Below are 12,620 nucleotides of genomic sequence, written 5' to 3'. Positions count from 1 at the left end.
TGCCTACAGGTACTTCCTAGGCAGTGGCACAGTAAGTGGAATCCAAACTAGAACACGGAGGCTTTGTTGAGATCAGGAGAGACAGACTACAGTTTAGGTGGCTAAAACTTGAGAACCAGAGTCGGAGGGACTGGGGAGCTATGTAAAGGAAAAGTTCCAAAAATCCAGATTGCCTGAATACTAAGTCAGGCTTCTGTAGGGTGAAACACCACAGAACAAAGAATTCCAACAGGAAGATGTGTGTGCTGAACTGTACTTAAAAGCAGCTAGTGGAAGGAAGGATACATTACAGGTAGGGGAACAAAAATAAGAATGACTACTGATTTCCCACCAGAAACAATGAGGACAGGAGACAACGAAATACCTAAGGGGCTAAATGAAAAAGAAAATTATCAGCTTAGAATTCTATGTCTGCTGGAAAGTGAAGACTTTCAACAAATAAGGAAAAGAGGCTTTGCCGCTGGAAGCAGCAAAAAAATGACAAAAGTTCTAATTGAAGGAAACTGATGCCAGAGAAAAACTACATAAAGGAGTGCACAAAGGAATGCTGGGTGTCGGGTGGGGGATACAGCTCAGTGGCACAAGCGCCTGCCTGGCAAGCATAAGGTCCTGAGCTTGATTCCTGGTACCAAAAAAAAAGTGCTGAGTGTGGTAGCCACAGTTATATTTCCAGAACTTAGGAGGCTGAAGCAAGAGGATCAGTGTGAGTTCATGGCCAGCCTGGGCTACACAGTGAGTTTAAGACCAGCCTGAACTACATAGCAAGACTCTGTCTCAACAAAACAAAACAAAACAAAACAAAACAAACTATACAAAGGAATAAGGAATGTGGAAATGGTAAATAGATGGGTCCAAAAATAAATAAATAAAACGCATTAGTAATTTAGGTCTTGTGTTCACTTTCCATAGTTGTAACCAAATACTTTAAAAAATAACTTCAGAGAGCAAAGACTGATTTTTGCTCTCGGTTTCAGAGGTCTCAGTCCATGGCTGACTGGCTCCATTGCCTTAGGCCTGTGATAAGGCAGAACACCATGGTGGAAGGGCATGGAAAGGGAAGCTGATCACCTAATGGTGGCCAAAAAGCAGAGAGGAAGGGAAAGAACCAGAGAAGGGCCAGAGCCCAGAAACAGTACCAAGATCAGGTCCCCATGATCCATTCTTTTTAACTGGCCCTCATCTCCTAAGTTTTATCACCTCTGAATAATGCCATCAAATGATGATCTCATGAAGGGATTACTCCACTGATGAAATTAGTGTCTTCATGATCCAATCTCTTTCCAAAGGCTTTACCTCTGAACACATGAGGCTTCTGTGGGACATTCTATATCCAAACCATAACAGGTCCCAACCATAACTTGCACTCCAGTTAAGTTTCTTTTTAGAGATACACACAGAATTTCTCTTAAGTCTTGAACATAGGTTTGTGCTGAGCCACAGCTGCTGGCCTTTTCAGTCCTGTGTCCTTCTCATCTACACAGTCAATACTAACTGACTACTATGTGTCATGCACCAAGATGCAAAGATAAATAAGAGGTGGCATCTGTCATCAAGGAGCTTACAGCCTGGGGAGAAAACAATCAATCTAACAAAAAATAAAGTGTGGTACCCCTAACTGGACTCGAATCCTGGCTCTATTTGCTGAGAAGCTCTGTGACTTCAGGCAACTTAACCTCTCCGTGCTGTAGTTTCCATGAGTGTAAAATAGTGATGATGGTACTACCTTATAGCATTGTGGTGACAGTCAGTGCTGTAACATAGAGATACTTGCAGAACTGGCAGAGCTGATGCCTGGCATATAATAAAGACCTAGTTTGTATTATTTCTAGTTGTTACAGGGGAGGTTTGCCAGGGAGGTGGTGGGAACACAGAGAAAAAATATCTGAGCCAGACAGGGAGTAGGACGGACCGGAAGGGTGCCAGGAGATGCTACTTCAGTGGGGTTCTGAGGACAAGGAAGGTTAGCAGATGAGGAAGGGCATGAGGTACTCGAGGCAGAAGAACGAACACTCGGCAAGGGATGGACAGGTGAACTGGCACGCGTGTGAGGCTACTGCAAAGGTTTTCAGTAGGGCTGCAGCCCAAGAAACTCTTGGGGGGTTCGGGGTTTCTCTACAAACCTTTTTGACATCTTTTAAGGGCAACTTACCTCCATCATCTGATCCATCCAGGCTCTGCTGTCTGAGGCGGTGACTGGCCCCCAAAAAGAAAAGGAGAGATGCAAGTGAGTTTCAGGAAAGAAACAGCCCCTTTTTAATGGTATCCATTCTTTGTCCTAGATAGAAACGTCCTTGTGCCTGCTTTCCTCCACCGCCCTGGCCACACTTCATCGGCAGAGTCTGCCCTGTGTGGCTGCGATACGCCGTTACAGAAGGCGGCACCACGCACACACTGTGACACACCTCCCCTGCTCACAGAGGCGTGCAAGCGGGTGGCCCTGCCTTTACAGTCACCTGTATCTAGAAACTTTCTTCCTGCGGGAAATGGCTACTGGGGATCAAACCCAGGTGTGCTCTACCACTGTACCCCAGTCCTTTTCATTTTTATTTATTTTGAGAGAGGGTTTCATTAAGTTGCCCAGGTTGGACTTAAGCTTGCAGTACTTCTGCCTCAGCTTCCACAGCACTGGGATTACAGGTGCACGGCACCAGGCCCAGCTTTCCTTTCTTTCTGATGTCTCAGGAGGCCAGGTTTAGGAATCTGGCACTGCTTGGAGGTCAGCACCCTAAACTTGGGCATATTACTTTAAAAGCCACAGTGAGAGATATCAAGTGGGCATCAGCACCACAGTCCAGACCTTCAGCTGAGGCGGCAGCATTATCCAAACTCTTGATCCGTTACACACACTCCGTCCTACCACAGCCACATTCAGATTCTTTTTTAAATTTTGTATTCAACACCAGCTGAACAATAATGGCCAGCAAGACTGCACTGCTGAGAAAGGTCACCGTGAGAAATTCAGGAGACATACTCTTCTATCTCTTCAGAAGCCTTCCTTCCCAACCTGAAAAACAAAAAGACAAGGTTTTTGAAAACCTACACAGCCCATGTACTGGAGTAGCGTTTTAGGAAAGGGTTTCAAAGACAGGGCCAACGAAGTACAAAGTACATCCCCAACCGATTTGTCCAGGCCCCACCTGGGCAGGAGAGAACGGCAGACCCTGCAGGACCTTCTTAGCACCTGATTCCAGCACAAGTCCGAACTGTTTACTGTCGTGTTCAAGCGCAGGTTCAGAGAAGCTTCAAATGTGAACCAACAGAGATGATATGGTGTCCTCCCCGACACCTAACCTACCCACTGGGAAAGCACTCTCTTAAGACGAGGCTCTGGGTCTCATCTGGGAGTGTTAGTTGGCAGCATGTGTGGCTTTCCAGGAGCAGAAGCCTTAGCACAGGCCCAGCAAGCCGCATGCAGGACCAGAGACTCTGCAAGCACTGCTGGGTGAGGAGCAAGACGTTCCTGAGACGTCTGAAGAGAACAGAACGTCTGCTTGACCCAGCTTTACCTGAAGCAGCAGCCGTCACACATCAGGGGTGTGAGAACTGTCTGGGAAGTCTGTCCAACTTGCAGGCTGCCAGGCCCAGCAGTAAGAGACTTCGGAATCAGTCCAGGGGGAGCCCAGGACTATGCACTTTAAATAAATTTCCAAGTACTTCTCATCTAAATCAGGTCACTACTGACTCTCTGAGGAACACTGATTTAAACCCTCTAAGTGCCAGGTGCAGTAGCACACACTTATAATCCTGGCATTGGGAGGCTGAGGCAGGAGGATGACTATGAGTTCAAGCTAGCCTGGGATACATAGTGAGACTCTATAAAAAAAAAAGTCTGCTAAGTAACAAAACATTGGTAATGATTAAAGTTGGCTGTGGGGTACATGATGTTGATATTTCTGTGTCTGAAAATTCCCACAATAACAGAGTTGTTTTTGTTTTAAATTGAGTTCTTTGGAGTCAGAAACCTGGCACCACGAAAAGCCCAGAGGTAGGATGCCCCGAAAGCCCTTGACAGTGCGGTTCACAGACCTCACCCATAGGAGCTGGGTCGGACTCAACCACCAAGTCCTGCAAGGTATAAATAACTCCTCCTGAGGGCCTAATCAGAATTAATTTTGGGGCAATTAAAAGAAGTCAAAAAATAAAAATAAATTAAACTCGAGTTTAAAACAGGTTACCGTCCATGAAATTTAGACTATATCAAAGGTCCACTTAAAAAGGTCATTAAGCCACAGGTCACTTAAAAGAAAGAGAAAACAACAGCTGAAGTCAGGATGGAGACAGAATGGGCAGGGAAGCTGGAAGAACAAGGAGACCTTGCAGGCTGCAGCCTGCGACTCTTTTTTTTTTTTTTTTTTAACACACTGACTTTATTTTATTTATTTATTTGATCTTTTTGAGACAGGGTCTTGCTATGCAGTTCAGGCTGATCTTGAGCTCACTTTGTAGCCCAGGCTGGCCTTGAACTCGCAACGATCCTCCTGCCTCAGCCTCCCAAGTGCTGGGATTACAGGCATGCGCCACCATGCCCGGCTCCAGCCTGTGACTCTTGAAGGGAGGAGGCTGAGCAGCAGGGTAAAAGAGCTGTAGGGCAAGGGGGCAGGGGAGGGAAGCCAAGGTGAAGGACAACAGGAAGTCGTGGCATCACCAGCATAGCGCTGCTCTTGTAAGAGGGACCCTAATGTCTATTTCAAGGCAAGGATGAGTAAATGAATACCCCAGAGCTGCCAAGTCCCCTCCTGTGGAAGGATGGAAAGCTCTTGTCTTAGCTTCCACCGTGGCTTAGCACCACTGCTTCTAATGGTCCTCATGAAGTGACAGCCCCACTCCGCCAGTTTGTTACCAACAGAAGTGCCTGGATGAAAACAAGCCAGAAAACACAAAAGGATATGCAGGTTAGGTAGCCTAGGCCAGCGCTTTCATTTGCATGTGAGATGTACGCATCTCTGAAGAAACACGATAGTGCCAGTTTTCATGGGAAGGCTGCTTAACTGCCATTTATCCACTCAACATCTGAAAAGGGGGTGAATATAAATTCAGTTTAGTTGCTGTGGAGCCCACATCCTATTTGCTCTCCCTCTGGGGGGAGCCCAGTGACTCCCCCCACCTCATTTCTCTACATGGAAGGAGGTCAAAGTGGCCCCCCAGATGGACAACAGGAATACCCTGAGGTGGCGTGTTCTCTCTCCCTCTGCCACAAGTAACAGGTTCAGGGGCGCCTTCTGCACGGTGGGATGGAGCCTCTGCCACTGATCTGGGTTACAGATGGAAAATGGCCACTTCCAGACCTTCTCCTACCTGTAAATGAATTTGTTCTGGGCCAGTTTACTTTATTTAACATGAGCTCACTGTTCAAGTTGGGAGATTTTGTACTAAAGCCCCGATCTCTAAATAATAAAAAGCCTGACAACTCTGGGCTTTGCAGCTGAAGAACCTGAGCTCCACCCTCTCTGGGGCTCCTCTCTGAATCACTGAGCCCACATTGCTGGTTTTCTGACAGGAGTCAGGAGACAAGCGGGGTGTTTCCCACAGCTGGGTGGATATCAAATGTAAGAAAACAAAGGGTAGACAAAGTAGAAGGCATGTCTTAGAGAACGAGTAAGGGAGTGTGTTTCTTTAAAGAAATATGAATATCTAAAAATTCATATATGATTTCAGGAGTACTGTAAAATACAAAATGAAACCCCGCTTCATGGATTTATTGTATCTGCCTAGTCCCCGAAGGCACCTCAGAAGGAACCTAGAGCCCAGGACACACAGAATCTGGCACAGTGTTTTTTAAGCTACAGGTCATGATCCATTAGTGAGTCATGAAGCAAGTGTGGTAGATTACCAATAGCATTTTGGATTTTTTTTCTTTCTTCTTTTTTTATAGCATAGAAAAGAATAACGCAAATAGGATAAATATAATATATAAGCTTTTGGTTTTAGTCTTATACATACACAAAACTCTTCATAACATAGGATGTGTTTTAAAATTACTAGTGAGGGGTTAAAAACAACCAAAGAAACAAAACCCTAAAACACAGTAGTCTGCCACAGCCCACCAGCGTGGGTAAGCAGAGAAGGATCTGCTGGTGAGATCCTGTCTCCCACAGATCTGGGGGACAGAGCCTGAGGGGAAAAATTGTGGGTCCCCTTCCTCACAGACAACTCCTGAGGAAACTGAGGCCCAGGTGGCCTGGTCCTGGCACCACAGCAGACCGCCTGCCCAGCCGTGGTCAGCACAGTCCTGGGCTTTCTATCCACTCCTGCACCCAGGGTCTCGGGCCTTCTCCCTCAGATGTGGCTACCAGATGTGGCAATGGTCATAATCGCTCTGGGGATTACGGGAAGCGCACACAGAGCACTTCTCAGTGGTCTCCATGCCTGTCAACACGGCCTCGGTTGAGCTCTGGAAAAGAAGCGAAGCACTTCTAGCAGCACCATTTATACTCAAGGACTCTGGGCACTGCAGTATAGGCCTCACCCAAATCACAGGGCTTGTCAGTGATGAGGCTGAAACTAGATTCTGCATCCGGACTCTCACCTGAGGCCCCACACGCATCGCCTCAAGCCTTTGAAAAAGCAGGCCTCAGTTGATTTCCCTACGTCCTGAGGGTACCCCGACGTCTGTGTGGATTTCCTGCACAGACAGCCCCTTATTACAGAAGGCAGTAGGTGGCACAGAGAATTGAAAGCTGGAGATAATCCTTTAAACAGGTGTTCTTTAGCAGGAGTGCATAGTACAAATCACACCTGGGAAGCTGCTCAATGTACATGTGCTAGGCCCCGCGAGGTAGTAAGTTCTGCAAATGAGCCCCTGTCACAACTATCAGAATCAGTGCCCTAACCCTATTTCAGGTCTCAGGCTGAACAATGCAGCTGCTAAGCAGCAGAACTGAAACCTACCTGCCTTTTCCTTCTGCCTGACATTTGCCCCTGGAAGTGTTAATAAACTTACACTTGACCTAAAGGCTGAGGTGACAAGGCAATGGCCAGGGGCCTAAGTGGCCTACAGTGAGGACTGTGTGCCCCCGTCGGCTGTGCTGAGAGTCACACAGGAGTCCCTGGCATTCGTACTAGCAGGTCAGAGCAGTGTGGACTGGATTAGAGATGCTCGTTCAATATGCAAAGTATACAGCTCGGACAATGCTGAACCAGCACTCTGAAAAGTTAATTAAATGCCAGGTTTCTTTTTAAGAGCTGGTCCATCACTTGCTGACTGCTTTGCCCATTTTGTAGAATGGAGCTCTCCCTCTGGACAATCAGAGTAAATATCCTCCTTCTCCTCCAGCATCGTGGGCTTGGGTGACAGAGGTAAGGAAACACCGGCTTCCTCCTTCCCCGGAGTGATGTGCCGGATGTGGTCAGTAGCTAGGCAAAGGGAAAACTGTGGTCGTCTCGCTGTAGGTCTTTCCAAATACCCAAAGCACTCATTCATGATGCTACCTCGGTTTATACACACCTTCCTTGAGGGGGGCGTCTTTCTGTTTCTGCCCTCATTTAGTGCCCAGTCCCCTGCTCCATGCTCGCCAGTGCCCTCGTGGTTAACACCCCAACTTCTTTCTGACCTCCGCTTGCCTTCTTCTCTGATCTGACGACTGATGCAGCCACTCTTCCTTCACACAGGCACAGGCCCTTCCCCAACACACCTGAGGACAACGGCAGGCAGCATTTACTGAGCCTGCTGGGTACGGGACACTGACACTCTTATGTTACTATTATTATGACACTGTGTGTTCCACATACTATTATACATAGTGCCATAGAATGAGCACATTACCTTATTTAATTCACTTCATTTTACAGGTGAGGAACGTGCCTAAGGTCACCCAAAGTAGACAGGGGAGCCCCAGATTGCAGGGCGACTGTCTGATCCAGGGCCTAGCTCTTGCCCTCTGTGATACAGACACACAGCAGTTTTACACAGAGAAGAATGCTCCTTTGCAGACCTTGCTTCAAATCCAATGAGCATTTTCCACAATGAGGACCTGCTTCCAGCTTATAAAGGGCAATGGCTTTGCCAGGCCTGACGACTAAGTACCAAGCCTGGCTTAATTGTGCTGGGTGATTTATTATGTGTGTTTCATTTGCAACATGACAGCTTGCTTTCTGGCTAAAAAAGAGCTCTGTCTAGCTAGGTCATCCCCACCCAGTTCCTTCCCTTTTGTTGAAATGCAGTCCCTTTCGTCAGCATTCAGAGAGTACACCGACATTCCTCTGCTCACTGAGGATGAGCTCGATCTTGCTGCCGCATCCCATGACTGCAGCCACACAGGGCTGGCGGACTCTCGGGTCCTCACAGTTGCACACTGGGGCTCAAAGGTAAACATGTGCTGTAAGGTGAGAACCCCCCGGCCTGCCCCGTCTGTCTTCACTGTCTTGTCCCCCTGCTGTGTCAGGGGCCTGGGCTGGTCATCATGATCACACAAGAAAGACTGTCTGAGGGACCCTGCAGGTTTTGGGGGACAGTCCCCAGAGCACCCTACAGTGCCCGCCACAGGCACAAGGTCCCAACCGCTGCTGCCAGGTTCCAGCGAAGGCTGCAAGGCAGCCCTGCCACAGACATCAGCCTGGGTGAAACGTTCTAATGGAACACTGCGGAGATCTAAATGGAGATAAAGTACCCCGGCTCAGAGGACAGCCAGGATGCTGTCTTCATGCAGCATGACAATGCTCAGTGGTTAATTAGACACCGTTAACCTGTTTTAGCAGCGGACATAACTGGGATAAATGGGGGAAAGTGTCCTTGAAGCCACTTAACATCCGTGGCACATACTGGGCCCTAGACTCACCTTCCCACTGCTGTAAGACAGAACGGGCTTCTGATAGAGTCGAGAGCGGGGTGCCGGAGCAAGGACAAGCCCTGTGGGACATCCTCCCAGGCCCACCCCTCACACCACCCCTGCTTCTGACCCAGGGAGGGATGGGAAGGGTTTGGACAACAGGAGCAACTACGACTTGTTACAGGTGGGAGAAACCTAAAGCCACAGCAGGATGCTCACTGCAAAAAAAGAAAAACTGTTTTCTTTTGGGTACCGGGGACTGACTCCAGGGCCTTTGTACTGAGCTACATCCCCAGTCCCGCTCTCTGAGATAGGGTCTCACTAAATTGTTAAGTTGCTCAGGCTGGCCTAGAACTTGTGATTCTCCTGCCTCAGCCTTTTGAGCAGCTTAAATTACAGGCATTCGCCACTGAGCCAGAGGCCAAATTCATAAAGAAAAACTGGCAAGGGGAAGAGCTCAAATGAGATTAACAACTAGACAAGCACCAAAGTTGCTTTCCATTGTAAAAATGGACCACTCCTTCACAGGAAAAGAAATCGAAGTGCCATCTTCTTGCAATGTTCTCCACCCTGATAATTCTAAAATGTCCAGTAAAAATCACAATTGCTCCCACACCTTGCTGAGGTAAACTTGGCCCCCTCTGAGAAAAGAAGGCCGTTTGTCCCAGATGAGGTCACCAGCAAATTCCCAAACCAGGAGTCTACTTTATAAACTGTGTGACTCGTGCCTTCACAACCTGAACACGTGAGAAACCCACGGCTGTACCAGGCCCACACTCTGCAAGCACCGGGCAGTAAGCTGGACACTTGGGGTCCTGGGCTCTTGTAATGCTGGTGGAAAACCTGTGAACCGGTCTCCCTTAGTAGACAGACTTTTCCTCACTGAAATCGCTCCTGAAAGCTGAGGTGCTCGCCCTCCTTCCCTCTCTCTCCCTAGTTCTTACCCGTCATACATTAGTAGGCATTATATTTTCTCCCTTCTTTTAAAGACAAGCAGAAATTTCCTGGCACCCACGTTTTGATACTTTGGGGTTTTAGGTCACACTAGATCATATTTGCCTCCTGTCAGCATAGTTCATTAATAAGGCACCTGGGAGAAAGATGAAAACGCATGTCCCTGTCCTGTCTGTCCCCTTGAAGTGACAGTGAATTACAGGCAATTGCTGGGTGAGGTCTGCCCCCTGCTGGGCATTATTAAAAATGACATTTTTGTTCTGATTCAAACTCCAACAAAGATTTTACTGTATTAGGAAGAAAAAAAGGATGGAATAAAAAGAACAGTTTTAGTTGCTTAATGCAGATGTGGGAAAATATGAAGTGAGTTTATATGTCTGCTCTCTGGAACAAGTGGCTGAGAGTTTACAGCTCTAAGGTATCTTAAATGAACCTTGTTTTATTCAAGAAGACTCTGCTGGATTGCTAACTATCTACTAGGCACAAACAGGGGTTACTGAGAATTGGGGATCTTTTGTTCAGAACTGCATGATCTTGTGGGAGAAAATCATATTACAGAAGTAACACCAATACCTCCCTAAGCTCACACTACAGGGCCTGAAATGTCCTGCTACTATCCAAACTGTGCAGATGTGGAAACAGCAAGTAGAAGGTGTTAAAGGGCCCTAAAGAAAGCCCCAAGCCAGCAGGTACAGAGCTGGACTGGAAGCCAAAGTTCACACACAAGCCCTTGGTTTGTGCTGCTGGTTCTAGAATGGCCCAAAATTTACAAGCCAGGGGAGGCTGGCGTAAGCGCAATGTCACGGGAACGCAGAAGAAGAAAGCAGCCACCCTAGCTGGGAGAGTCTGGGGAGGAAAGCCTCAGAAGAAAAGACACAACCTGAATAAAGGCCAGAGGGACGACGGGGCCAGGCACGGCCAGAAAGCAACAGGGGAACCCCAGGTGGCTGAAATAGACAAGGTGAAGGCTAAAAACAAGCTGGCATCCGCGTTGGCTGGGCAAGCAGGCAGACTGCACAAGGTGGCACCCACTGGTACCAGCTCCATAAATACATGCACTGCCATGCATCAGTGATCAGGAAGGAGCTTGGGGCTAGGGATAATTTCTATTGGGCTCTTTTCCCCCTTCAACTTGTTTAAACCACCGTATAAAGAGGATCTCAGTGCATATGCACTATGCAACTCGCTTTGTATTTTGCAGCAATGTAGAAGTAGCACAAGAGGTAAGCAGAACACACTGTCATTCCTCCAGGAAGAGAAAGAACGGGGAGAAGCAGCAGCTGGGAACCGTGACAGAAGAGCGTTTTCCAAACATCTGCCGCATGCACGTGCCACCTTTAGGAATTTTACTTTGGCTGTGTACTTCCTGCATCCATCTCCTGTGTTTTTAAAATAGATTTCTTACTTTTATTTTAATACATTTATTTAAAAGAAAACTTTATATCCTCAATGGAAAGCTAGCATCACCAGGGAAGATAATGGTAATATATATACAGTTTTAAAATAACAAACTACAAAGTGAGCTCAAGGCCAGCCTGAACTGCATAGTGACACCCTGTCTCAAAAAGACAAACAAAAACAGAAAAATTAAAGACAAACTAAATTTCATTATAGCTAGATAAGCTTATTCTCTGTGGAAGGGGGAGGTTGGGAGGGCTAGAGAAGTGTTAATACATGCTAGCTGCAAACGGAGGCTTTCCTGCTATCCTGATCAGAGGGCCCGAAGGCTCGCGGACAAGGATAACCACATGAATCGCCGCGGGTCTTGGGGACACACAGCTCCCAGCATGCAGGCTGGAGAGTGAAGACAGCCACGGTGCAGTGACTGAAACAGGCAGAAATCAGGTGTCCACAAGTCGGGCAAACTTCCCAGAGCTTCTGGAGACTGTCATTTCAGTTCAATTGTAACTGCCACGTGGAGTGGGTCCTTTACTTCTCCCTAGGAGAGTTTTCTGCTTTGTAATGGAGAAACCTACAAAGACCTCCTGTTAGTCACTAACCTATTATTTTCTCTGCTCCTCTCTTACATCTTGTGGTCCTGCCTACCTCAAAGCCCGTAAGTTCACTGAGACTGGCCAGCGGGGTGAAGTGCACAAAAAGAAGGTCCTCGTGTCGTTACAGGGGCCTCAACACATCAGTAGAAAACCCAGATTATGTGAGGGGCTTCCATTTCACATGCATATTTATACCTACACATGTCCACACTGCTGCTTATATTAAAACTGCTTTCAGCTACTTCTCAATATAAGGCCAAAAAGCAAAGGGAGGAAATAGGTATAAAGTTCACAGATGCATTTTAGTTTTGACAGAGCGAACCCATCAAAGGGAGAACAAGGAGATCGTTGCTGTGGGGAGAATTTTAACCAGTGGCTGGCCCCTATCGTGACTTCCTCCTGGCTCCCAGCTGCTCCAGCTGCAAGGCAGCCCGCCCCTCTCAGCACAGGCTGGCTGGCTCAGGGGACACAACTTTTGCCTGGAAAGTTTTTCTGTTCAATAAGCTTGCTTCATATGATCAACATCTCATTTCTGTGAGGGTCCCGGAGGATAGCAGGAGGGACGATTTTATTCTAACAGACTTGCTCTTGCACAAACAGTAGCGTCCATGGCCTTTTCATGAACTTGAGATGAATGCGCTGAGCGCTCCAGGTTTGAGAACGGGCAGGCGTAGAACTCGAGGCACATTCCGGTACACTAATTAGTTGTGTGACCTTGGGCAGTGGGGCAAGGTGACGGTTAAGGGCTTTTCTAAGACCAGGTGGCACAGAGTCACTTAAACTTCCCAAGCCTTATCTTCTCTCTCCAATTGGAGGCAGCCGGATTCCACCACTGCTCAAGTCTCTCCCCGGCCCTGGCCCCTAGTCCCATCTGCCCCTGCCAATACCACTGTCTACTCTGGGAACC

General features: G+C 47.6%; 1 protein-coding gene across 1 annotated transcript in view; it reads right to left on the bottom strand.

Annotated features, from left to right (window-relative positions):
* The window catches only part of Ift43 (intraflagellar transport 43), an 86,173-nt gene that overhangs the window by 22,193 nt on the left and 51,360 nt on the right, over positions 1 to 12,620 (bottom strand). The window contains exons 4-5 of the mRNA XM_005390147.2: positions 2,972 to 3,004; positions 2,150 to 2,193 (exon numbers count right to left, since the gene is read on the bottom strand). Coding sequence (XP_005390204.1) covers positions 2,150 to 2,193; positions 2,972 to 3,004 — 77 coding nt within the window. The remainder of the gene's footprint in view (positions 1 to 2,149; positions 2,194 to 2,971; positions 3,005 to 12,620) is intronic.

The sequence above is a fragment of the Chinchilla lanigera genome, unplaced genomic scaffold (assembly GCF_000276665.1).
Source record: "Chinchilla lanigera isolate Chin_1 unplaced genomic scaffold, ChiLan1.0 scaffold00037, whole genome shotgun sequence".
NCBI classification, from domain to species: domain Eukaryota; kingdom Metazoa; phylum Chordata; class Mammalia; order Rodentia; family Chinchillidae; genus Chinchilla; species Chinchilla lanigera.
Note: the sequence above shows the minus strand (reverse complement) of the source record. Positions and strands in the feature narration are given on the sequence as shown.